The 25,311-nt window shown below is 39.8% G+C and overlaps 1 protein-coding gene across 2 annotated transcripts in view; it reads right to left on the bottom strand.

Annotated features, from left to right (window-relative positions):
* The window catches only part of LOC144503696 (juxtaposed with another zinc finger protein 1-like), a 124,244-nt gene that overhangs the window by 61,703 nt on the left and 37,230 nt on the right, over nucleotides 1-25,311 (bottom strand). Inside the window, exon 1 of one of the 2 annotated variants that reach the window (XM_078228443.1) lies at nucleotides 3,038-3,146. The exons of the other annotated variant lie outside the window; for it this stretch is intronic. Within the exon in view, the coding sequence (XP_078084569.1) occupies nucleotides 3,038-3,056 (19 nt within the window). The 5' untranslated portion in view covers nucleotides 3,057-3,146. Of the gene's footprint in view, nucleotides 1-3,037; nucleotides 3,147-25,311 lie in introns of those variants that run through there. 2 annotated transcript variants of the gene reach the window in all.

The following is a 25,311-nucleotide window of genomic DNA, read 5'->3' as shown; positions in this document are numbered from 1 at the left end:
CAGCAGTCTACTCACGGTCATCAGTAAAATGATGGAAGGGGTCATCAACAGCGCTACCAAGCGGCATTTACTCAGCAATAACCTGCTCGCGGATGCTCAGTTTGGGTTCCACCAAGATCACTCAGCTCTTGCCCTTATTACAGCCTTGGTTCAAACATGCACAAAACCACTGAATGCCAAAGGTGAGAGTTACTGCCCTTCACATCAAGGCAATATTTGACTGAGAATGACATCAAGGAGCCCGAGCAAAACTGAAGTCAATGGGAATCGGGGGAAAACTCTCTGCTGGCTGGAGTCATACTAGCACAAAGGAAGATGGCTGTGGTGGTTGGAGGTTAATAATCTCAGCTTCAGGACATCAAGAGCTCCTCAAGGTAGTGTCTTAGGCCCAACCATCTTCAGCTGCTTCATCAATGACCTTCCTTCCATGATAAGATCAGAAGTGGGGATGTTTGCTGATAATTGCACAATTCAGCACCATTTGCAACTCCTCAGGTACTGAAGCAGTCTATGTCCAAAGGCAGCAAGACCTGGACAATAACCAGGCTTGGGCTGACAAGTGGCAAATAACATTCAGGCCATGCAAGTGACAGGCAATGACCATGTCCACAAGAGAGGATCTGACCATCGCCCCTTGACATTCAATAGCATTACCATTGCTGAATCCTCCACTATCAACTTCCTGGGGGTTACCATTGACCAGAAACTGAACTGAACTTGCCATGTAATTACTGCGGCTACCAGCGTAGGTCAAAAGCTAGGAATCCTATGGCAAGCAACTCACCTCCTGACTCCAGCCCCCCCCCCAAAGCCTGTCTACCATCTACATGGCACAAGTTAGGAGTGTAATGGAATATCCTCCACTTGCCTGGATGAATACAGATCCAACAACACTCAAGAAGCTTGACACCATCCAGGACAAAGCAGCCCACTTCATTACTACCGCTTCCTCAAAAATTCAATCTCTCATCGCCAACAGTGGCAGCAGTATGTACCATCTACAAGATGCACTGGAGGAGCTTACCAAGGTTCCTTAGACAGCACCTTTCAAATTCGCGATCACCACCATCTAGAAGGACAAGAGCAGCAGATGCCTGGGAACACCACCCTCACCTGGTGGTTCCCCTCCAAGTCCCTCACCATTCTAACTTGGAAATATATCACTGTTCCTTCACTGTCGCTGGGTTTAAATCCTGGAATTCCCTCCCTAACAGCACTGTGGGTGTACCTACACCTTAGGACTGTGGCGGTTCAAGAAGGCAATTCATCACCACCATCTGAAAGGCAACTAGCGATGGGCAATAAACATTGGTCTAACCAGCACTGCCCATAACCCATAAATTAATAAAAATAAAACATGATAATGCTTTTATGAAAGTGCATGATTAACTATACATTCTATGCAACCATAAATAATTTTTGCATCCTTTTGGTATCAATAGGTTGTGTGAATAATTATTTTTAAAATGTGAAAATCTATTGACCTCCAGTAAAGGATGGCATCATTCTAGTTTTGGTGAACCTTATGCGCAGTCAGGGATAGTGTGTGATTGTATTGGTGCAACAGAGGCTTAAAACTGACAAGTAAGTTCAGATATATGGCATTATAATTCTTCCTGCAGTATAAATCTGTCATGCAGTCAGCAAAATACTTCAATGGTGGAGTAATGAGCAATTAAACCTGCCTAACAAAATATGTCTTAGTAGGCAAATCCATCTCCAGTTCTGATGAAAGGTCAGCTTGACCCGAAATGTTAATGCTGTTTCTCTCCACAAATGCTGCCCGATGTGTTGAGTATTTCCAGCATTTTTTTAGATTTTATTTCAGACTTCCAACATTTGCAGTATCTTACTTTTGTTTCCAACTCAAGTACACTGCTTTTAACCTACTGAATTATAAGTAAGCATCTACTTGAATATCTTTGTGCAAATGATATTCTTTATCGTTAATCTTAAAAACCTGCTTTGCAGGAGAAAAATATCGCTCATGGTTTGAAATGGATTTTTGAATTCATTATAGTTTTGGTTGGGTTGGTAATTTCATGGTCACCCAACCTACTTAACTCATGTAACAACAGCTAGTTAGTTGTGTGGAATTTGTTATCACTTGTGTCATGAAAGCAGCTGATTCATGTTCTGAAGGACAGTACTTTTAAAAATAGCATTACTGTTAGGGGTGGTGAACTGGCCAAAAGGAAGCTTTGCCCAAAGTTGGATTCTTAACACATCAGTCAAAGTATTTTTTTACATGAGCAGCTGACAAACATCTTTTCAGAAAATCTGGTAATGAATAAGTAATCAATCTGAATATGGTAACTTTCTCAGCACACTGGAGTAAAGTGCAAACAAAAGTTACTTTCTAATTTACGTGATGTAATTTTCAGATTTTAAGTGAAATGTCATCAATCTTACTTGTTTAAATCTAAATAGCAATAAGTGCATATACTTTATTATGGCTATCACCATCAGTTTGGACAATTGTGAAAATAGATGACATTAGTTGACAAATCAAAATGGTTCAGTAAATTCTATGTATAAATGGAATTCAAGACTCCACGATACAAAAATATATTAGGGGTTGAATATTTAATCCACACGGAGTTTCTATTTTCTAGAGAACTTCCACAAATCAAAATATTTCTGCAACATTTGCTTTTGATGGCACCTTTAATGATTTTGGCAACTACTTGAATTTTGGAATTTAAAAGGGTCTGCGCCCTTCATGAATATCAAGCTTTTTCATTCATTTGTACAAACTGACTTCATATTGCATAAACACAAAAGTAGCAAACTGCTCTCGTTGTTTCCCGATAAGATACACCAAATAGTTATTTTTCACATAGACACTGCAGCTTTAGGTTAGTCATTCAATAACAATTTGTGCTATGCATATACAGCAAACTGTGCCAAAATAAAAATGAATTCAATCCACAAATTTGAGTTATCCATTAATCATATCAGAGTCAGTCAAATGTGGCAATATGCATAATTGTTTCTATTTTTACTATACTGCGATAGACTTCGATGTATACTACACCAATTTCTGCAGACTTCATCCTCCTTCAACTACGTTGCTCTAACAAGGTGCTGGGGACCACAGACATCCATTGGTCCATGATTATGCTTGGCAGAGTACTGCAATGGTTTGCCATTGCTCTCTGCGGCTTGGCTGACCAGGAAACACTCCCGCTCTTACCACCTGCCATCAGGCATATTGGAAGAATTTACAGAATGATAATCAACCCGAACACACCTTCTTTGGCCATCAAGTCCTGAAGTGGGATTTGAACTCGGAGCATTTGGCCCAGAGATGGGGATACTACCATTGTGCCACATGACCACCGCAGACTTCAGCAGGTGTACAAATGGAAAATTCCATTGTGAAAAAAAATCAGGAAAAAAATTTACACTGCGGTTACTTTTCCAAATACAAACTGAATTATGGAGGAACACAGTTCCAGTGCATTCAAAACCTGTTGAGCTTGATTTAATTCAGGTTTGTCCAAGGTATGGCCTGCAGGCTGGATGCATCCCACAAAGTCCCTCGAGGCAGCCCTTGGAGCCAGTTTTCAAATTTCTGTCAAGGTGGTGAGTTTCAATGGAAGATTCTGCATGGAGCTGCTCCTCCAATCACAGTTCATCTCTCTCCCATGTTTGCTGCTGATGGGATCACTAATCAGCCTCTCAGCAGCAAATAAAGGAGGGAAATAGTGTGACTGGAGGAGCAGTGAACACAGGGATTGGTGAGTGTGCCAAGGGAGCCCAGGGAGACAGGTACATTGGACCAGAAGAGAACATAGTTTTGGCAGGCCAGGGGAGATGGTGTTGTGGTGATTACGTGGGAATGTACTGATGGGAGCACGAGAGACTGAGTGGGGGTGTGTATTGTTCTGCCAAGTCTTATCTTTCCAAAATTTGCTCATCAACCCCTTGAGAAAAATATGTAAATGTGCCCCCCACAGCATTTTCCCCCCCAGCGCACCCCTGCTCCCCCCAAATGAGCGAAAAGGTTGTACAAGCCTGATTTAATTAGTTGTTATTGACATAGTGCAGCTACACGGCTTACAAAGACAAAATTTTATTAGCCATTTGAACTAAAAAGGTCAGGCAATCAAGGTCAAAGCAGAAAAATCGCAGGCACTGTTGGCAGTGTTTTTGTGACAAATATAGAAGGAAACCTCTCGACACAAAGGGATTCAAAGGCGGTGTGTATTTTAAATATTTACGGAAACCAAAACGTGAAAGCCAAATTTACTGGTCTATTACAACTGTGCAAATTATCACAAAGGTCAGACAGGTTTTATTAACAAATTTGAAATCTTTTTTTAAAAATCTGTTTTAACATATCCTATTAAGGAACCATAAGTGATTTTATTGTAAATCTGGATGACCTTGAAGACTATTAAGGAAGCACAGGGCTATAAAGCAATCACCACATTGCCATGCCAGTCATCCACACATTTTTACAGGTGCTGTGAAAATGTATTCTCCAGAATTGATGAAAGAAATACAAAGATTGTAGCAAATGAATAAAAACCATCCAAATATTTGATAGCTTTTATTTTGATGACATATTTTTGCTATCTCAGAGACTGTCCTTCCTGAGTTCATTAAAAATATTTCACAAATATGTTATGTGAAAATGTATTATGTTCAAGAAAATATTACAGACTATTACAAATGCATTTTATGTCTCACAATAAATGCCCAACAACTCGTCCTCTTCAAAGGGGATATAAACATTAAGCCACTTTGGATAAGTTCAAGTACTTCAGGCTTGCAATTTTCCAGTAGGAGATTACATTTCCTGCCAGATAGAGCTGTTGAAATCTACACAGTCACACAGAGCTTGGTGTGTGGTCATGTAGTATCAATAACAGTCTCACAGCAGGCCATCATATTCATGAAGCCAAGAGAATGTTAGTATTTTGGAGTGTTTGAGTCAGGGTGCTGTAACATTTATGAGTACTCAAACCCCAAAAAACAGCATTCTTCCTGCCCCTGCACGCTACAAGGTTTCAAAGGAGGTTTTTTTTTCAAAATTCATAACTTTGAGATGACATGCATTTACCGCAATCATTTAGTTGATTTAGAACTTCCAAGTATTAATATCTGGCTTCAGTCTTAGTGATTATAGTTTGAAATTCAAATCCTCACATCCCTTTTAGATAACTGCAAAGGTAAAGCTTTACATCAAAGTCCCAACTTTTATAAAAGCAAAATACTGCAGCTGCTGCAAAATCTCTGAGTCAGGCAGCATGTACGGAGAAAGAAAAAGTTGTCGCTTCAGGTCCGTAACCTTTCATCAGGTAACCATTGCTCAAGGAACTTGTTTTCAACTCAGGCCAATGGTTGGGGTAGGGTTTCACCAGGATTGTGCCACATCACTAGCCCACTCTATTCAACTTGCAGATGTATCCACACTGTAGCCAGAAAAGCAAGACCCACTGCAGTGAACAATCTATGTTTATGACTGCACTGTACCCATTTACTTTTACATACATTTGAGACACACCTGAATCACCAAATGCTCACTCAGCTTTCTGTTCACCGTAATTCATAGTTAACACGTACAGCTGACATTGTACATGCCACACAGCTTCAAACTACAGGCACTCAAACTACAGAGCTGGCGTACAGCAAAACTGCTTTGCATTGTGCGTCATTTATAGGGTAAATATTTCATTGAACAAGGCCATTTGTTCCCTTACACTATGTAATGAGACAGGGTTAATCAGTAAGAGGTCCTCTGGGCAAGAGTAATTGTAACATGATGAATTTCACATTGTGTTCAAGCAATATTTAAGTCCAAAATTAGAATACGAAACTTACCGTGGGGCGGCAGGGTAGCACAGTGGTTAGCACTGCTGCTTCACAGCTCCAGGGACCTGGGTTCGATTCCTGGCTTGGGTCAGTGTGTGTGTGGAGTTTGCACATTCTCCTTGTGTCTGCGTGGGTTTCCTCCGGGTGCTCCGGTTTCCTCCCACAGTCCAAAGATGTGCGAGTTAGGTTGATTGGCCATGCTAAAAATTGCCCTTAGTGTCCTGAGATGCGTAGGTTGGAGGGATTAGTGGGTGGATATGGGGGTAGGGCCTGGGTGGGATTGTGGTCGGTGCAGACTCGATGGGCCGAATGGCCTCTTTCTGTACTGTAGGGTTTCTATGATTTCTTTCTATGATTAAATAAAGCCAATTACATAGGTACAAAAGCTGAGTTTGCCAAGATAAATTGGGAAATTAGACAGATTAAAAGGTTAATGCAATAGGTAAGCAATGGCAAACATCTCAAGAAGTATCGCATAGTTCTCAATGAATATTCATTCCTGAGAAATAAAAACTCCATGGGATGTGTTCCATCCATGGCTCAATAATAAGGTTAACAGTAGTATTAGATTAAAAGAAGAAAATTATATTGCCAAGAAAAGTAAGCCTAAGGATTCGGAGAGTATAAGAAACTAGTAAAGGATGACCACAAATTTATAAAGAGGAAGAAAATAGAAAAAGATTAAACTAGCAAAAACATGACATATATAGAAATGCAATATGGATTGGAAGAGTTTCTACAAGTAGCTAAGTTTACAAGCACATAGTAAAGAAGAGGTAAACAAAAGTAAATGTGGGTCCCTAACCAGCCTGTGACAAGAGAAATGATAGCGAACAAGCAAATGGGACAGGCTTTAAAAAAAGTATGTGGTGTTTATTTTCACAGTAGAAAACGCAAAAGAAATCAAATATCTAATGAGAGTGAAGAACCTAAAGTAATTACTATTAGTAAAGAACAAGTACAAGAAATGAATGGGATCAAAAGCTGATGAATACCTTGGGTCTGCTGGATTCTAAAAGAGGTAGCTGGAGAGAGCTGATGTACTGGTTCCCTAGGTTTGTGAACAGTCCCAGTGGATTAGGAGTTAGCACAGAAAGGAAGGAAGAGAGAAAACAAGAAATTACAGACCAGTTAGAATGACATCAGTCATCAGGAAAAAGCTGGAATCCATTATTAAAGAAGTGGTGACAGGACACTTAGAAAATCATAATGCGATTAGGCAGGGTCAACCTGATTTTGTAAAAAGCAAAAACATGCTTGACAGGTCCATTAGACATTTTTGAGCCATTATCAAGCTGGTTAAAGGGGAACTAGGGGTTATAGTTGGATTTTCAAAAGGCATTTGATAATTTGCCAATGAAAGGTTGTTGCACAAGGCCCATGGGATTGAGAGTAATAAATTAGCAACACAGAGGTTTGATTAAAAGACAGAAAAGGAATGAACAGGTAATTTTTACATTGGCAGGTTGTTAGTATTGAGATGTTATAAAGACCAATATTGGGCATCAGCTATTTGTAATCTATATTCATGACTTAGATGCAGGAACAGAGAGCAATACGTGTGCTGACAATACAAAGCTAGTTGGAAAAGCAAGTCGTGAAGCCACAAGGAATGAGTTAAGTGAGTGGGCAAGAAGATAAAGTATAATGTGGAGAAATGTGAGAGTTTTTTTCAGGAAGAAGAGAAAAACAGATTTTTTAAAAAACTATGAGAAACCATTAATGTTGGTTACAACGCAGAATACTGCGGATGCTGGAAATCGGAAATAAAAATAGAAAATACTCAAAATACTTGGCAGGTCAGGCAGCATCGGTGGAGAAAGAAACAGAATTAGTGTTTCAGGTCAATCATCTTCTATAAGAACTGAAAAATGTTAGAGATCTAATAAGTTTTAAATAAGAGGTAGATGGGACAAGGACAAAGATCAATCTGTGATAAGATGGAAGACAGGAGAGATTGGATGACAGAAGAGTCTTACAAGGCCAAAGGGAATGGTGATGGGACAAGAAACAAAACGCAGGAACAAATGATTTGCTTAGAGCAGGTGTGCTACTGTTCGAAAGTGAAGGCAAGAGAAAATATCTGCAGATAACTTGTTAAGTTAATTTGGCAGTTCTGGCAGAAGATACACAATGTAGATCAACAAAATGCTGGAAGACATTAAATGTGACCACAAAGTGAGAGAGAAAGATTTTCTTCTAACTAGTGTTGATGTGAACTGGTTTAAAATCATATTAAAAGGGCAAGTATTAAAATGCCTTCATTCCTTCGAGGGTGAGGATAGGGAAAAGTCAACTAAGTCCTCTTTTCTTTTTAAAACTCTTACTTTTTTAAGCTAAGATGATGATACCCAGTCAAAATAAACATTGATTTCACCAAAGTTTTGCTAGATACAACATCTTCCAAATTCATTAGATTATTCAAAATGAATAAAGTTATATTAGTTGTAAACATTACTAATCCAGATTTTGGCAAGAATATACTCGCACTGAAATAGTTTGTACTAAGAATCCCATTTGGGATAAAACATTTACAAACAGAGGCCCAGATTTTGCAGCTATAATGACAAAAGAATTGTCAGAACTTGTCACTATATTGTGAAATTTACAGCAACTTCTGGGATCCACACATATGCAGATAAATATGGAAATCCAGAAGTTGTCAGGTGATTTCCTGCACCTCCATAGGTTCAACTGAAATCTTCACCAATGGAAGTCAATTTGAAATCACTGAATTTTCACTGTTTATACAATTATTCTTGCTGTAAAAACCCTCAAAGAAGTTATGCTTTGTTGAGTGAAGTGTGAATGGGCTTTTAGCATTGTGCTAAAATTATTACTGAACAACCTTTCTGGTCCTGAAAAACTCATTTATATTTATGGAATGTTAAATTTCTCAAGTTCATGACTTAAACAAATACAACTAAACTTGATATTTTATGTTCTACTTTAATCCCACGTCTACCTCCTATTCTTCATTTTGCTAGCAAAATGGGGGTGGCATAGTGGTTAGCACTGCTGTCTTACAGGGACCCAGGTTCGATTCCCGGCTTGGGACACTGTCTGTGTGGAGTTTGCACGTTCTCCCCGTGTCTGTGTGGGTTTCCTCCGGGTGCTCCAGTTTCCTCCCACAGTCTGAAAGACATGCTGGTTAGGTGGATTGGCCATTCTAAATTCTCCATCAGTGTACCCGACTAGTGTGGCGACTAGGGGATTTTCACAGTAACTTCATTGTAGTGCTAATGTAAGCGTACTTGTGATTAATAAATAAACTTTAACTTTTGCTTTCTGTAATAATATTAAAAAATGGAACAATAAAATCTGTTACTTCCTGCTTTGTTGTCTGAGAATTCATTAGTGGATTGGTTGCTTAACCTAGTGGATGACATTCCAGCTGCTGGATACCAGAGATCCCCTAACGCTAGGGTCTGAATGAAATTAACGTTAGGAAGGTAAAATTCACAGAGTTCATTAGATCTTTATCAGCCGAGTTCTGGAGCGAGTACTGTCACTTTGCTGCTGACTGCAAAATATAGGTCCTTATATACTTCATCATTTTACCAGGCAGTTCCTTTGCTGTAATCAGATCAGACATTTTCTTCGTTAATGCCCAGAATTTGTCCAACTACCAAATAAAATCATCAACCTCAGCAATCTGATTTTTCCCAAAGCATTTAGAAACTGAGAGCTCCAAACCGTCGCATTCAAACCACTATAGACAACTTTCAACCAGCTCCACCTGCTGGCAACAAAAATGTTTTCCCTCAAAACTACAATTGTACCTCTCCAACATTATAAACTAGTCTAGCATACAAGATGTTGGTACAGTGAATGTAATTTATTTTTTAAAAAGAACTGCTTTAATTCTCAAATTTTACTACACACTACTCATATTTAAATTTTAAAAGTAAACAGTTGAGCAGAATTTAACTTGAGTTTCACCGAGCATTGGAACTCATGCAATGGATGCTGCTATGCAAGATGCAGTCAATCACACAAGGCAATAAGCCCATTTGGACTTCTCTTTTAATAGTTATTTAGCAGCTAAAATAGGAATGCCAATCTCAAAGCACATTGAGGCATTAGCAGAACTGTCTTCCATAGAAGATGCTTGGTTTAACAACACTGTCACACCAGCTGAGTTAACGACACAAAGTTCAATTAATATGTCAGCATCTTGGCATAATCCAGCATGCAACATTTATGTACAAATTGAATCCTGAGTCAAACGTTATCCACATAAGACTGCAGGATAGAAAACAAATGTACCTCTGCTTTGCTGTACTCAGTGATCTGCCTAAAGGTATGTTGTCATTCAATGCAAAAAGTTTTTTTTTAATTCAACATATGAATTTTATTACATTTAGAAGAGCTGAAAAAAAAATAACTGTGTGTTGCTTTTCTCATCTTAATTTACTTGGCTTCTCAACCAAAATGCATTTTCAGAAATGGGCCCAAAGCATGAGGCAGCCATTTAAGCCTAATTGCCTCTTTGGCATAATTATACCAAGACAAGTAAATGATGTTGAGTTTTCTCTTTTTTACCAGTAATACAAGTAACTTCAGTGCAATTCTGGTGGAAACAGTTGGCCAGCACAAAATATCAGGGAATTTTAAACACAAGTGAGTTATGTCTAAAACCACTTGGGCGGCACGGTAGCACAGTGGTTAGCACTGCTGCTTCACAGCTCCAGGGACCTGGGTTCAATTCCCGGCTTGGGTCACTGTCTGTGTGGAGTTTGCACATTCTCCTCGTGTCTGTGTGGGTTTCCTCCGGGTGCTCCGGTTTCCTCCCACAGTCCAAAGATGTGCAGGTTAGGTTGATTGGCCGTGCTAAAATTGCCCTTAGTGTCCTGAGATACGTAGGTTAGAGGGATTAGTGGGTAAATGTGTAGGGATATGGGGGTAGGGCCTGGGTGGGATTGTGGTCGGTGCAGACTCGATGGGCCGAATGGCCTCTTTCTGTACTGTAGGGATTCTATGATTCATTCATCTTTTCTGCAATCTTTTAAACCGTCTGGATTAGGGTGTCCACTTCAACCACCTACTCCCAAGCCAAAATTGCAAGATTTCACTGGTTCAGAAAGGCTTTTCAAATTGCACTCATTCACTTCCAAAAGCTTTTTCATCTCAAGAAATACTTAATTAACCAAAAAACAGACGAGTACACAAGAGTAAAGTTATTAAACAGTTTGGAGTCTGGATTTTTAAAAATAAAATCATTTTCTATTATTCACAGGTAAAAGATGGGATATCTATTAAAATGCTTACTTCTTTGGTGATAGCTATTTTCAGCTGTTAAAATAAAGCTACCCCAAGTTACCTAAAGTTAACTTTTTAAATGGAAAGAAACATAAACAATTATGTTCTTGAATACTGCTAAAAACCCACATGTTGTCAAAGCTTTTCATCCAGCACTCATCAGGACAAATGCAAGAATCCCAAATTTCAAACAAGCTCAACAATTTATACCGCAGAATGAAAGAGTGCTGACTGGTTGGCAAGTTAATTCTGACTGGCCGAGCGTTGCCATGGAGAAAGCTACGGGGAATTACCGGCTCCCCAAGTTCCAGGCTTATTTTCAAGATGGGTGCGATCTAATGTAGTCTCTAACAAATCCCGTCATCTATCAACATACACATTAGGATTCATATAGCTCCACACACTATAAGATTGGCCTCATCAGCAATTGTTCACCTTGCAAGCTTGAAATAGAAAACAAAGCTATCCTGAAGGACAATGGCCATCTTAATCTGATCACTGTTTACTGCATATCACTCAAACTTGCAAAGGAGTCAAAAACTGACACTTTGGAACCCAAAAGGTGCCTGATCCACCTTAATGTACTCTGGAAATGAAAAATATCTCAAAATTTGAACAGATCAAGCAAGCTGTTTGAACTGCTACTATACAATGGCTACACAAGTTGTATTTTTCACTAACAGGATGCTGCCATTAGTCCAAAAAAAATTCTCCGACCATACAATTGAGTAACATGCGGTATGAATTTCAATGCTGGTGCAAGGCCAGGTACATAGGTCATATGTTCCAGCAATTGGATGCAGATCAAACAGATGCAGATCCAAAGGAGGAGATGGCAAGATCAAAGATTAGGAGGATTTTATAAGAGGAAATGAAGGTCAAAAGACCAATGGGTTTATAGAGGGAACAGTATGAGGTTGGAATGGCTGAGGCATGGTTATTAATGCTAGGGTGCAGGGAGGTGGAAATGCACCAGAAGAGAGAGTCAGAAGAGGAGAATGTTGTAAGGAAGGAGGACATTGCAAAGATATGCAGGGGTTTAAAACACTATTTTGAATTTGTTGTGTGTTGTGACAAGAAAATGGTGTTTGTGACTTCGATGAGGGTCATTTCAGTGCTGGGGATCACACGTGATTTGAGAGCTTCGAATAGTAGATTGCAGGAAAGATGGACGTGGGTCTGGAATGCAAAAGGGTCTCTCCTATATTCTGTGTCTAGGTCCTGGGGTGAGGCCTATGCTGGCATTTTTGTTTCATCTTTCAGCTATATTTCTGATTATGTCTGTTAGCCATTTCCACAAAGTTCTCAAATTCGAATAGAATATTCAAGCCCCTCACGTTTTAGAGTTCAACTGTTTCTTTTAAAATATATAATTTAATGGAAATAAGTGGTTGCCTCACCCACACATTTGACAGGAAGGTTCAGAACAGCTCCAATTTCAGTGCACCATATGACATCTCACCACTCTTTCATGGGCATCGCAAAACCAAACTCTGAAACGGTTCTGCTTTGATAAATGCAAGTACATTTTCCATATGGAAAGAGTTTTTATACCAACTAAACTTCCAGTTTGTATCGTTGGCAATGGCAAAAGTATAAGCCAAAAGATTCCAGCATCCGCAGTAATTTGCTTTTATGGCAGAAGTTACATTAAGCACTTTAGTCTGCAACCCAAAAGACCTTATGATAAGAAAAATATCCAGACAAGAAACTGTTGGCTATTTAATACAGTTTTCTACAAGATATATTGTGTGAACTTCAATCAAGGTCAGATTTAGACTAGCCAGATCTCAAACGATATTATTTGGAAGATACAAGCAATTTACCTCAATTGTTAATTCTTACCTCCACATGGGAATAATCTTTTGGGATTGGCTTGATAAAGGAACAAATAATGCTTTGATCTTCCTTAAATCTCTTCAAGGACAATCTTCTCTTCAAGTCCCATTACAAGGTAAACCTATGGCATATAATATGGAAGTCCAAAGTTCAGAGTCTAGTTCAGAACTGAGAGTTGCAATTGGAGGCCTGGTGCAACCCATATTAAAGATCTGGCATCAGTGGAGCAGATTTGTATCAAACAGGTTAAACACTACAACCCTGAGAAAATTAGCATATTAGGTTTTTTTTATTGGACCAGCTGAATGGAGTTGATCACTTAGCCAGCAGAATTGGATTTGTACATCTAAGGAACAAACTCCCTGGGACATAAAAAAAACTCCATTGCACGAAGCTCTCCCCAAAGTCCTGAGCAACACATTGCTCAACCAACATCACAAGCAGATTATCTAATAATTATCATATTGCTGTTTCTGGGAACTTTACTCAAACAGGCTGCCATGCGTCCCACATTACAACTCTAAAAACACTCCAAAGACCCTTAGGACATCCTGCTGTTGTGAAAGGTGCTACATAAATGCAAAGCTTCCTTTTTCATTCGGTGATTTGAGCATATTTACGATGCTGCAGGATCACGAGATTCCATCTTTTGAATGAGACATTAAACAGCAGGTCCACCCTCCTCCTCAAAATAAAAACACAGCACTTGAGCCCACTGCTGTTATAAACTTCCACTCCATCTCCAACCTCCCTTTTGACTCTAAGGTTCTTGAACATGTTGTTGCCTCCAAAATCTATGCCCACTTTTCCCAGAACTCCATGTTTGAATCATAGAAATCATAGAAACCCTACAGTGCAGAAGGAGGCCATTCGGCCCATCGAGTCTGCACCGACCACAATCCCACCCAGGCCCTATCCCCACATATTTTACCCGCTAATCCCTCTAACCTACGCATCCCAGGACTCTAAGAGGCAATTTTTAACCTGGCCAATCAACCTAACCCGCACATCTTTGGACTGTGGGAGGAAACCGGAGCACCCGGAGGAAACCCACGCAGACACGAGGAGAATGTGCAAACTCCACACAGACAGTGACCCGAGCCGGGAATCGAACACGGGACCCTGGAGCTGTGAAGCAGCAGTGCTAACCACTGTGCTACCGTGCCGCCCTCCAAACTGGTTGCCAGCCCTGCCACAGTACCAAAACAGCTCTTACAAACTCACAAATAACATCCTAATGACTAAAAGATAACCTATTCCTCCACTTCCTTCTTCACCTGCTTGCTGCTTTAGACACAAATGATCATACTACCCTCCTCCAACACCTCCCCACTGTCATCCAACTATGGAACTGCTCTCACCAGAATCCATTCTTAATCATAGTTCAGAGAAGCACTGACAACAACTTCTCTTCTCCCGCTCAGGCTGTTATCCCTGGTATTCCTCAAAAGATCTACCCTTAGTCCCTGCCCATTTCTTATTTATATGCTACCCCTTGGCAACATCATCTGAAAACAGGATCAATTTTTACATGTACACTGACAACAACCAGCTCTATCTCGCCACCAGTGTCACTATTCATACTGCTTATGTGACATCCAGTGTTGGATGAGCAGAAATTTCCTCCAATACCAAACCCATTGTCTTCAGTCCTTGCCACAAGTTCAACTTCCAGCCATCAAATCTCTCTATGGTCTCATCCTTCCCATTTCTAATTTCCTCTATCTATTCAACGCTCCTGGATAATTTTCCTCTTTTGATTCCCTTGAGTATTCCTGATTGTAATTATTCTTTCAACAGCTAAGGTTTCAAGCTCTCAAATCCCCTCACGAAAAATACTCTGCTTCTATTCTTCTTGCTTTAAGATGCTCTTCAAAGCATGTCTCTTTCTCAAGCCTTCAGTCATCTGCCCCAATATAAACCAACTGTGATTTGGTGTCAAATTTTGTTTTATAAAGCTTTTGTGAAGTGCCTTAGGATGTTTTATTACGTTAAAGGTGTTATGTAAATATAAGTTGTCGTTTGCTTCATCAGATAGACATAAAGGATTCTAAGATCAAGGACCTTTTTCTGGTCCGAACATTAACTAATCTCACTCAGCATTTGCTAATTAAAACAAGTGATTCAGCTTAAAAGTACTTAATTAGCTGCAGCGCACCCTGATGATATGGAAGGTACAATACATTCCCAAGTTCTTTCATTATTATCTTTAGGCCATGCATCCCACAAGAAAAGTAACACTTCAGGCAACATCCACATGCCATCTTATGGGAGGATATGTGAACACACTGTGTGCTGATAGATCCAGGCTTTAATGGCTATTGGGTCTTAGAAAAGTAAGCAGTTGCTGCTGAAACTATGCACTTCCAATTGGTATAACCAATGTTCAAAGATGGTCGTGCATTTGCCCATGTGGTGAATTTAAAACTATTTCAGTGAGTTAGTTAGAATAAACCTACAGTGCAGAAGGAAGCCATTCGGCCCATCGGGTCAGAAGTTATACACAGTGCCAGCTGACAACCTGGCAAGAGCTAGAAATATACAACTGTTAGTCAGAAATTGGTCATTAGCTAACAACCATTCCAGGCGTGGAGGTAAAGTAACTCCAAGATACAATACCTGGCAATATCGAACGTGACCCCAGTCAATCCTCTGTGACAGATTCAATAATCCAATACCAGTCAGACAAACCCACAATCCTTCAGGGCATCATTGATGACTAACCAGCCAGGCTTGTTCATTGATCTGGAGGTCAAATGGTCACAAGAGGTGGATGGGAACAATGCATCTTTGGAGGAATATTCCAGGTATAATTCAGCGGAAAGGCATCTTTAAATGGTTTTCTATTTCTAGTCGGGGCTTCCATCATAAAGTATCAACTTTGACTCAATGGTAGCACTTTCAAACTCCACTCCAAAGATTTAAGCACTTAATCTTCAGTGTTGAGAGAGTCAGCTCCAGATATATCCTAACCAGTAGGGTGGCCTATTGATAGTGAGTAAGATACTTCCTGATATTTTGTACTACTAAGCTTTACAGTTGTAACCAGTTGAAGCCCAGCATTACACCAGGTTCCTGAACTCTAGCTAAACCCATCTTTCCCTCTAGACTTGGGCATGTAGGGTCTTCACAAAGTAAGTGATTTTCTATGCCATATCAGATGGATGGTCTGCCACAGCAATATGCCTAACCTCAAAAATATCCCGAAAGATCCGGAGGGATTTTGACAGGATGGAGGTGCAGTGGGTGTTTCCTCTCGTGGGAGAATCTACAATGAGGGGTTTAAAAATAAGAGGTCGCTCATTTAAGACTGAGATGAAGAAAAATTATTTCCTGAGTGTTGAGAGTATTTTTTTAAATTCATTTATGGGACATGGGCATCACTGGCTGACCAGCATTTATTGCTCATCCCAGTTGCCTGAGGGCAGTTGAGAGTCAACCACTTTGCTTTGGCTCTGGAGTCACATGTAGGCCAGACCAGGTAAGGATGGCAGATTTCCTTCCCTAAAAGACATTAATGAACCAGATTGGTTTTTCTGACAATGGTCATCAGTAGATTCTTAATTCCAGATAATTTTTATTGAATTCAAGTTCCACCATCGGCCGTGGCGGGTTTCAAACCCAGGTCCCCAGAACATTAGCTAAATTCCTGGATGAATAATCTCGCGATAATACCACTAGGCCATCGCCTCCCCAGTCTCTGGAACTCACTTCTTCGAAATGGTGGAAGCAGGGTCTTTGAATATTCTTAAGGCAGAGCTAAATAGATTCTTGATTGATAAGGGTATGAAAGGTTATCGGGGGTAGGCAGAAATGTGGGGTTGAGATTACAAATCAGCAATGATCTTAGTGAATAGAGGATCAGGCTCAAGAGGCCTACTCCTGCTCCTAATTTGTATGTATGTCAGCTTCAGTGTGACCTATAACCCACACAAGCCATCCTTTTCGGATTAGAATGTCAAAAATAGTATCAACTTGTCATTATTCATTCTTGAGATGTGGGCATTACTTGCAAGGCTGCTATTTACTACCTAAAATAAACGCAAAAATACTGTGGATGCTGGAGATCTGAAATAAACATCAAGTGTTGGAAAATCTTAGCAGGTCTGGCAGCATCTGCGGAGGGAGAAACAAATTAAAAGGCAGCACGATGACACAGTGGTGGTTAGCACTGCTGTCGCACAGCGCCAAGTACCTGGGTTCAATTCCAGCCTTAGGTGACTGTGAAGAGTTTGTACATTCTCCCCGTGTCTGTGGGAGTTTTCTCCGGGTGGTCCGGTTTCCTCCTACAGTCCAAAGATGCATAGGTTAGGTGAATTGGCCATGCTAAATTGCCCCTTAATGCCCAAAGATGTGTAGGTTAAGTGGATAAGCCATGGTAAATGCACAGGGTTGTGGGGACAGGGCTTGGGGCCTGGGTAAGATGTTCTTTCAGAGAGTCAGTGTAGACTTGATTGGCTGAATAGCCTCCTTCTGCACTGTAGGAATTCTATGGAGTCCAGTAGGACTCCAATGCCGAAGAATTTACTGTCCATTCATAGCTGTCCTGCTGTAGTCCAAATGGCAAAGATAGGGAGATACAGCTACTCAATACAATTGAGTAGCTTGCTAGGACACTTTGATGTGGAATTGGATTTGTGTCCCACAAATCAGATGCTCTTTCCTATAAAAGGACATTGGTAAGCCAGCTAGATTATTTTTTAAATGACAACTCCAAAAGCTTTGTTTTCCAGATTATTTTTGAAAAAACAACCAAATTCAAATTCTCAAGCTGTCATGGTGGGATTTGAACACAGTCTGAGAATTATTAATTCAAACCTGTGAATTACTTGCCCAACAACATAACTACACTAACAAAAATGTTCTTGTATTGTAGGACCACGTCAACCAGGCACTAGCCGAAATTGTACCGACAATCAAGAGAGAGAGAGAAGACTTTTATTTCCATCATTCTGAGCTGGCTTAACCAAATGCCAAAGGTGAAAGGACTGTCTAATTCACTAACATTTTAAACAGAATATGGACACTTGTCTGTAGACAGAGTTTGTAGTTCACTTTCTTTTCATATTGTACTTAATTCTTAAATCAAGCTGCAATTATTGTGATGAATTGATGGCAGATAAACGAACAGGAGGTTTATTTAGGAAAAACAATTATATACATATAACAGTGATAAGAACGCTTCTAAACTCAATGTCTCCTGGACTCCAACTGTCAATTCTAACCATCAATCGCCTCCCCGCAGTTGGTCTGATAGATCATGTGACCCCCAATAACACCCCTCCCTCCTCCCCAACAAAGGGACACATCACCACATCCCTTCCCCTTCAACTTATTTTACAAGAACAATGGAACTATTTACACATTACACAGCAAGTGGAAGGAAAACTTAACAGTGTGGACGGAGAAAGAACAGCTGCAACAATAATTTAACAACAATAATGGCAATAGTGGCTTTAAAATGGCTTTTCTGGCTGAGAGTTAAGCATGCTGGGATTTTTGGTCAACTTATAATTAAAACCAGATGCAGGTCATAAAGATGCTCTGGTCTGGGAGCTGTGATCTGTAGCTTCCTGTGTTGACTAAATAAGGGTAGTTGTTTACATTCGAACTGACATTGTGGCATCGGATTTTATTACTGTTATGTATGGTACATGTCAAATGAACTAAGTGTAATGGTGCAGTTCGAAAGTAATTTCACTGGAAGTTTGAGCCTTGTGATTGGTTTCTGATTACACAGTTGGCTGGATGACAGAGAATCTTCTGGAAGCGAGTGGAGGATTGTGGATAAAAAGACACGTGCAGCCTTTGTTTGGCAGCGCTAACTTGAAAGAGACCAGCCATCGTAAGAAGACCTGTACCCTGAAGGAGAGAGAAAGAGATAGATTCTACATCGAGGATATTTCTTGGCCAAGGTTTTCCTAAACTCAGTAGTATCTATTTTCAGTTAAATAGTTAAAGATGATGTTCAGTTAAAGTTAATATGCAGTTTAAGAGTTAAAGTTCAGTTGAAAGTTGATGTTCAGTTAAAGTTCACTGAAGAGTTAATGAGTTGGTATCACAAGTGTTAAATAAAGAAATTGTTGATTTACAGTCCTTGTTTGTCTCATTAAACTGGAATGCTTGGAAGGTGTTTAAATTAAAAGCCGAGTAACAGCAGTCTCTCAAAAAATAAGTCTATCTGGCGATTTTCTAACTCGTTGAGAGTATCACAATTCTTGAACAGATGTTTCATCAATCGATGTACTTTCATCTTAAATGCCAGCAGGAAGGCTTCCAATTTGCACAGGTGCTTTAATGCCGGTAACCTCTCCGATTGCCACCCGAATGTTACTTGGCCCCTCCTCAGCGTTTCTGGGTTTGGTTCCACTAACACTAACAGGCAGAGCAGGGACAAACTGCTCACTTGGTACTGTGCATAGTTCTCTTCTCCTCAGGTGATCCACATACTTGTTCATTCTCTTCCCTTGTACATCAATTACATAGGACACTGGACCGGTCTTGGCTACGATCATCCCAGGAACCTAATTTGGACCAGTATTGAAATTTCTTACGTAAACTAAATCATTTACCTGAAAAATTCTCTCAACTTTGGTGGAATCATGATATCTCTTCTGCGTGTCTTGTTTTGCTTCAATCCTCCCCGCCAAATTTGGAAATTTTGGATAGACACTAGTCCAAAAATGCCTTCCCATAGGCAATTCAGCACGGGTAACTCCTGTAATGGTCTGAGGAGTTGTTCTGTACGTTAACAGAAAATGGGCTATTCGAAGTTGTAAAGCGCAGAGCATTGTTTTTTTCATGGGAGATTTAAATGTCTGGATGGCTTTTTCAGGTAAGCCATTTGAGGCTGGGTGGTAGGGGACTGTTACATGCCGAATCCCATTGGTTTGCATGAAGTGTTGAAGTTCTTCATTTCTAAATGCAGTCCCGTTGTCGGAGACCAGGACTTTGGGCAACCCATGTGTGGCAAACGCCTGCCATAGTTTATTAATTGTGGCTTAGGATGTCATGGATTTCATCTCATGAATGCCCATCCAATTTTGAATGAGCATCAATAATGAAGAGAAACATACTGCCCAGGAAGGGGTCCACAAAATCAATATGGAGTTACATCCAGATCCAACCTGGCCATTCCCACAGGTGCAGAAGATCCAAGGGCGGGAAACTTTGCTATACTTGACACTGTTCGCAATGTCTAATGAGGTCAAGTCTTTATCGATCCCTGGCCACCACACATAATTCCGAGCTAACATTTTCATCATACTGGGATGTGCACAGTGCAATTGTTGTAATGATGTTTTTCAAGCAGGAGCAGGAATGACCACCCTGTCTCCTGACAATAGTACCCCATCCTTACAACTCAGCTCATCCTTTCTGATCTGGAAAGGTCGAAATTGTTTGGACTTGTCATGATGTCCATCCGAGTCGAGACAGCGGGTCACTTTGTGTCCACAACTTGATTTGTTGTGCCGATGTAGCTAATGTGTCAAGAAAGTTAAGGACAAGCACAATTTCTTGGGCAGTTTTGGTGATGGAATACTTTGTGGCAAAGGAAGGTGGCTTAAAGCATCCACATTGGCAATGTGGGTTGCTGACGTATGTTGGAATGTAGAGTCATATACCACCAAAAGCAAGGCCCAATGTTGGACCCTCGCTGAAGTGATTGAGGGGAATGGCTGTGAACCCTCTGAACAACCCTAACAGTGGTTTGTAGTCAGTAATTATTATAAAGTGCTGCCCGTAAATATACTGATGAAACTTTTTTATCCCCAACAAAATAGCTAAATCTTCCTTTTCGATCTGGGAACATGCCCTCTCAGCGTCTGTTAGTGTTCTTGAAGCAAAAGCAATAGGTCTCTGTACACCATCTTCATGTCTGTGGGACAATAGTGCTCCTATTCAGAAGGACGAGGCATCACAACTCAGCTCTATTTCTTTCACAGGATCAAAATGGACCAAGAGGTTTGAAGACTGCAATGTCATTTTAACTCACTTAATGCTTCTTTTTGCTGTTCTTTTCAATGCCATCTTTGCTACTCCCCGATAAGCGCTTGCAAAGATGCCCACAATATGGATAGGGGATAAACCATTCATAATAATTTACCATCCCCAAGAGTGATTTAAATTCTGATACATTTCCAGGGAGAGGTGTTCCCTGGATTGCCTTAGCCTTCTCCTCCGTAGGATACAGTCCTTAAACGTTGACTCTTAATCTCAAATAGAAACATAGAAACTAGAAGCAGGAGTAGGCCATTCGGCCCTTCAAGCCTGCTCCGCCATTCATTTTGATCATGGCTGATCATCAAATTCAATATCCTGATCCCCCTTTCCCTCCATATCCCTTGATCTCTCAGCGCTTCTGGTACATTATTCATGTCTTCCTTTGCGAAGACTGAAGCAAAGTACAAATTTAATTTCTCAGCCATTTCTTTATTCCCCGTTATGAATCCTCCTGTTTCTGCATTTTTCTCTCGAGCCTTACTCCTGTTTCTTTTAATATTTTCAACAATTCCTCTAAATTTGCCAAGTGTTCTTCAGAAGCTCCCATAATTAATACATCATCCAAATAGACAACTACCGTGGGCAAGCTCTGTAACAAGCTTTCCATAGTACATAGGAATATGGCATATGCAAAAGATACTCTGAATGACAGCCAGATATACTGATTTAAGCCTTTGTGGATGTTGATTGTTACAAATTTCCAAAATCCCCCATCTAACTCTATCTGTTGATAAGCATAACGCATATCGAATTTCGTACAAGTTAACCCCCCAGTTAACTTGACACAGAGATCTTCGATTTTCGGTATAAAGTACTGAGTCAGTTTTGCTGCTTGGTTGATGGTTAGCTTAAAATTTTCCCATTTTCTGACAGTCCAGTCCAGCCTAGCAACAGGGACGATGAGGGCAGCCCACTCAGAAAACTGCACAGGCTTAATTATTCCTAAGCCTTACAGCTGCTTCAGCTCAGCTTCCACTTCTTTTGTGTAAAGCATTGGGCACTGGACAAGCTCTGCAGAACTTGGGTGTTGCTTCAGGATCATCATAGATCTTTGTCTTGATAAATAGAGGAACGGCATATAAAATCAAAAGGATTATGGTAGAACTTTGTAAATTACTGGTTTGGCATTTGCTGATGTTCTGTGGACAATTCGGGGTACCGCAGTTAAGACAATATGTAAAGGCATTTTAAAGGAGAAGTACCACGCTGTCACCAGGGATGAAGGACTTCAGTTATGAGAAGAAGTTAGAAGAGTTAGGACTATTCTTTAATAAGAGTAGAAAGGAAAGATGGTTCCCTCTAGCAAATGAGTTAACTAAAAGGCCATAGGCCCAAAACCACAGATTATTTTTTTTAATAAGTTTATTAGTGTCACAAGTAGGCTTACATTAACACTGCAATGAAGTTGCTGTGAAATTCCCCTGGTCGCCACACTCCAGCGCCTGTTCGGGAACAGTGGAGGAAAATTTAGCACAGCCAATACAACTAACCAGCACATCTTTCAGACTGTGGGAGGAAACCAGAGCATCTGGAGAAAACACACGCAGACACAGGGAGAGTGTACAGACTCCACACAGTGACCCAAGCTAGGAATTGAACCCAGGTCCCTGGTGCCATGAGGCAGCAGTGCTAACCACTGTGCCACCTGAGGGAAGACTAGAATTTTTTTTCACTTGAGTTCTCAGTATCTGGAATGTTCTGTCTGGAAAATGTGATGGAAATGGATTCCATTAATTTTACAAAGGGAGCTGGACAGGTACTTGAGGATGAGGAATGTACAGGGTTATGGACAAAATGTGGGGATGTAGGGCTGAGAATATCTGTTCGTTAAATGACCCAGCACAGGCATGACTGGTGAAAAAGCTGCCTTGTCTGCTGCAAGTTCCAACAATTCAATGAAAACAAATTAAAAAGGAAGAATTTTTATTTAGAAATATTAGTAAGCCTTCAATTTTGAATTGAATGGCCTTTTTGTGCAGTTGTGATGATCATGGTGGAGGATGTTTGCATTGACACTTGGAACATTTGACATTTCAAGCACTCAATTAAAACTCTTATCAGGTGCTAGTACTCAATTCAAGCTCTTATCAGGTGCTTTCTCAAGCCCAACACAAAGAATTAACTTCCAGAGACAAGTATTTCCCCCTCAGAATCATGATCAAACATACAAAGCATTTCTGAATGCCATGCCTTGAGTGAACAGTATACATGTCTATTGTGGCTGTTCTTTTATATACAATCCCACCACACTTCATAAGGCAACTAGTATGTCACCATAGACACTTTGTGCCTGACTGGTTTATTCAAAAGTTTTTTAAGTGATATCCCACAGCCAGTTATCAACTTCTCAAACAAGTTTTGAACTAGGTTGTGAAAGTTTAAACAGCTAGTACAAGTTTCAGTATTGTCTCTGGCAATTCTCACTTCCATAAGCACTTCCTAGATTATTTATGCAACGCTTAATGCCTCATTGTACATTAGCATCATCCAGAGGCCTACTGGAAGGACCTCCTTGTAATTGGTACTGGATATTGTGGCTTTCACACATCCTCCCAATCTTTCTTAAGGCACAAAGCTAAACATCAACCAAGGCAATGCCAGAAACAAATTGTTAAATTGCTCTATCATACAGACAGCAAATGAATCTACAGAACAGGAGTAATCAATTCTCACCTTGATCGCACTAACAAAATCTTGCCAGAGGACTGTAAATATAATACATTACATCTGGGCAAGATTTCTTTCACTGGGCTTGGCTTCGACCAAGCTGAATGTCTGCAGCTTTACTAAAAATGCTGCAAATATAAAACAAACATAGCTTATTTGCAAATCCTTCCCATCAAGTAGAAAGATTTTTTTTAAATGCAATGGTCATACTAGTCAGTTCAACTCCTTTGAATGGTTTTTCAAGTAACAGACTGATTCATAATGTTTTCTTCCTATGTCTATTTCTATTGCAGCTAGATCAATATCTTAACTAGAACACACACACACAAAGATGCAGGAGAAGGATCAACGAGGGCCATATAAAACAAGATTATCCATAATAGATTGCATGTTAATTAATTGCTGATGATACCATGTTTTTAGAATTGGAAGAATTCCTTTCCTAAGGTGATTTGTTTGTCAGTAATGGACAGATTGACCAGCTGATTTTGAAATGTTTCAGGCAAAGCCAGAGCAAAATAGCCAACTTCGCTAATCCACTGGTAAAAGCGTTAATTTTTTCATGATGTCAGCTGGCAACCAAAGACCAAAATATCCCAATTTGTCACATCAGCCTGCAGTTAGTTGATGAATAAAGTTCCCTTCAAGTTACACTTCAGGATTGCTATAGTTTGTCTGTTTATATTGAAGTTCTACTTTTCAATCACAAACATTTGAAATCCTCATTACAGGCTGAAGTTTTGGAAAGTAAAAGGGGATTTGTATTGAAGTAATGTGAAACAGAATACTGTGGAATAAAGTCCATATTGATGCTTAGACGATGAAATCACCTTCCTTTAAACTCATTTCTAGAAGCTGCCTGGGAAAGGAGGGGTGGGTATTCAAATAACTGGCGGCTCTATTAGCCAACCCCTGTACTGGCAGGGAATTTGGAACTGCTGCTCTGTTGAACTATATATGTCAAATAAGCCAACTTCCTAATTTAACCTTCAACTCACCTCACCAGAGCATTTATCAGTTCCACCTCTTGGAAGTTTGCAAAAACCATGCAGTCATGTATGTTAGATTAGTTACTTCAAGCAACAGAAACATTTATTGATATAGCCCCAGGTCATACTAATACAATACTAACAATACAAGATGATTGGGAGTTTACCTTTCTTGCCAATAAAAAGGGGCATAAGACCTACTCACAGGAATGATCACTGATGTTAAACCTGACAGAATATCGAATGGTAAACTAAAATTTGTAACACACCATTATGATCCAACCTCAGAAGAAACCTACTGAATGAGAATATTTTTCCATTTCCTACAGCAGTCTCTATGCAATCAATCTCATATCAATTATTGTCCAATTAGAGATAGAATTGTCCTACGTGTTCATGTGTAGAAACCATTTTTAGATCATTTCATAAAGTGCCTTTACAGTTAACCTCTTTTAAAAATCAAAGAAAATATGAAAATAATTAATGCATACAATAAGATACTGAAGTAATTCAAATTGATACAAATTGAAAACAATTATGAACACACTAAGTTTCCAAAGTGAGCAATTTATTTGAATTCTATTGACTAACAAGTTTTGTACATATTTATTGATGTTCCACAATATTTGATGAAAAACTTCAAGAGGAATCCTTAATAAAGACATATTCCAAAAGTCCACTTCAAAATGCAGCAGAATATCAGCCATACTGCTAGCAAATATTAAAC

This window comes from Mustelus asterias, chromosome 14, assembly GCF_964213995.1.
Source record: "Mustelus asterias chromosome 14, sMusAst1.hap1.1, whole genome shotgun sequence".
NCBI lineage: Eukaryota > Metazoa > Chordata > Chondrichthyes > Carcharhiniformes > Triakidae > Mustelus > Mustelus asterias.
Note: the sequence above shows the minus strand (reverse complement) of the source record. Positions and strands in the feature narration are given on the sequence as shown.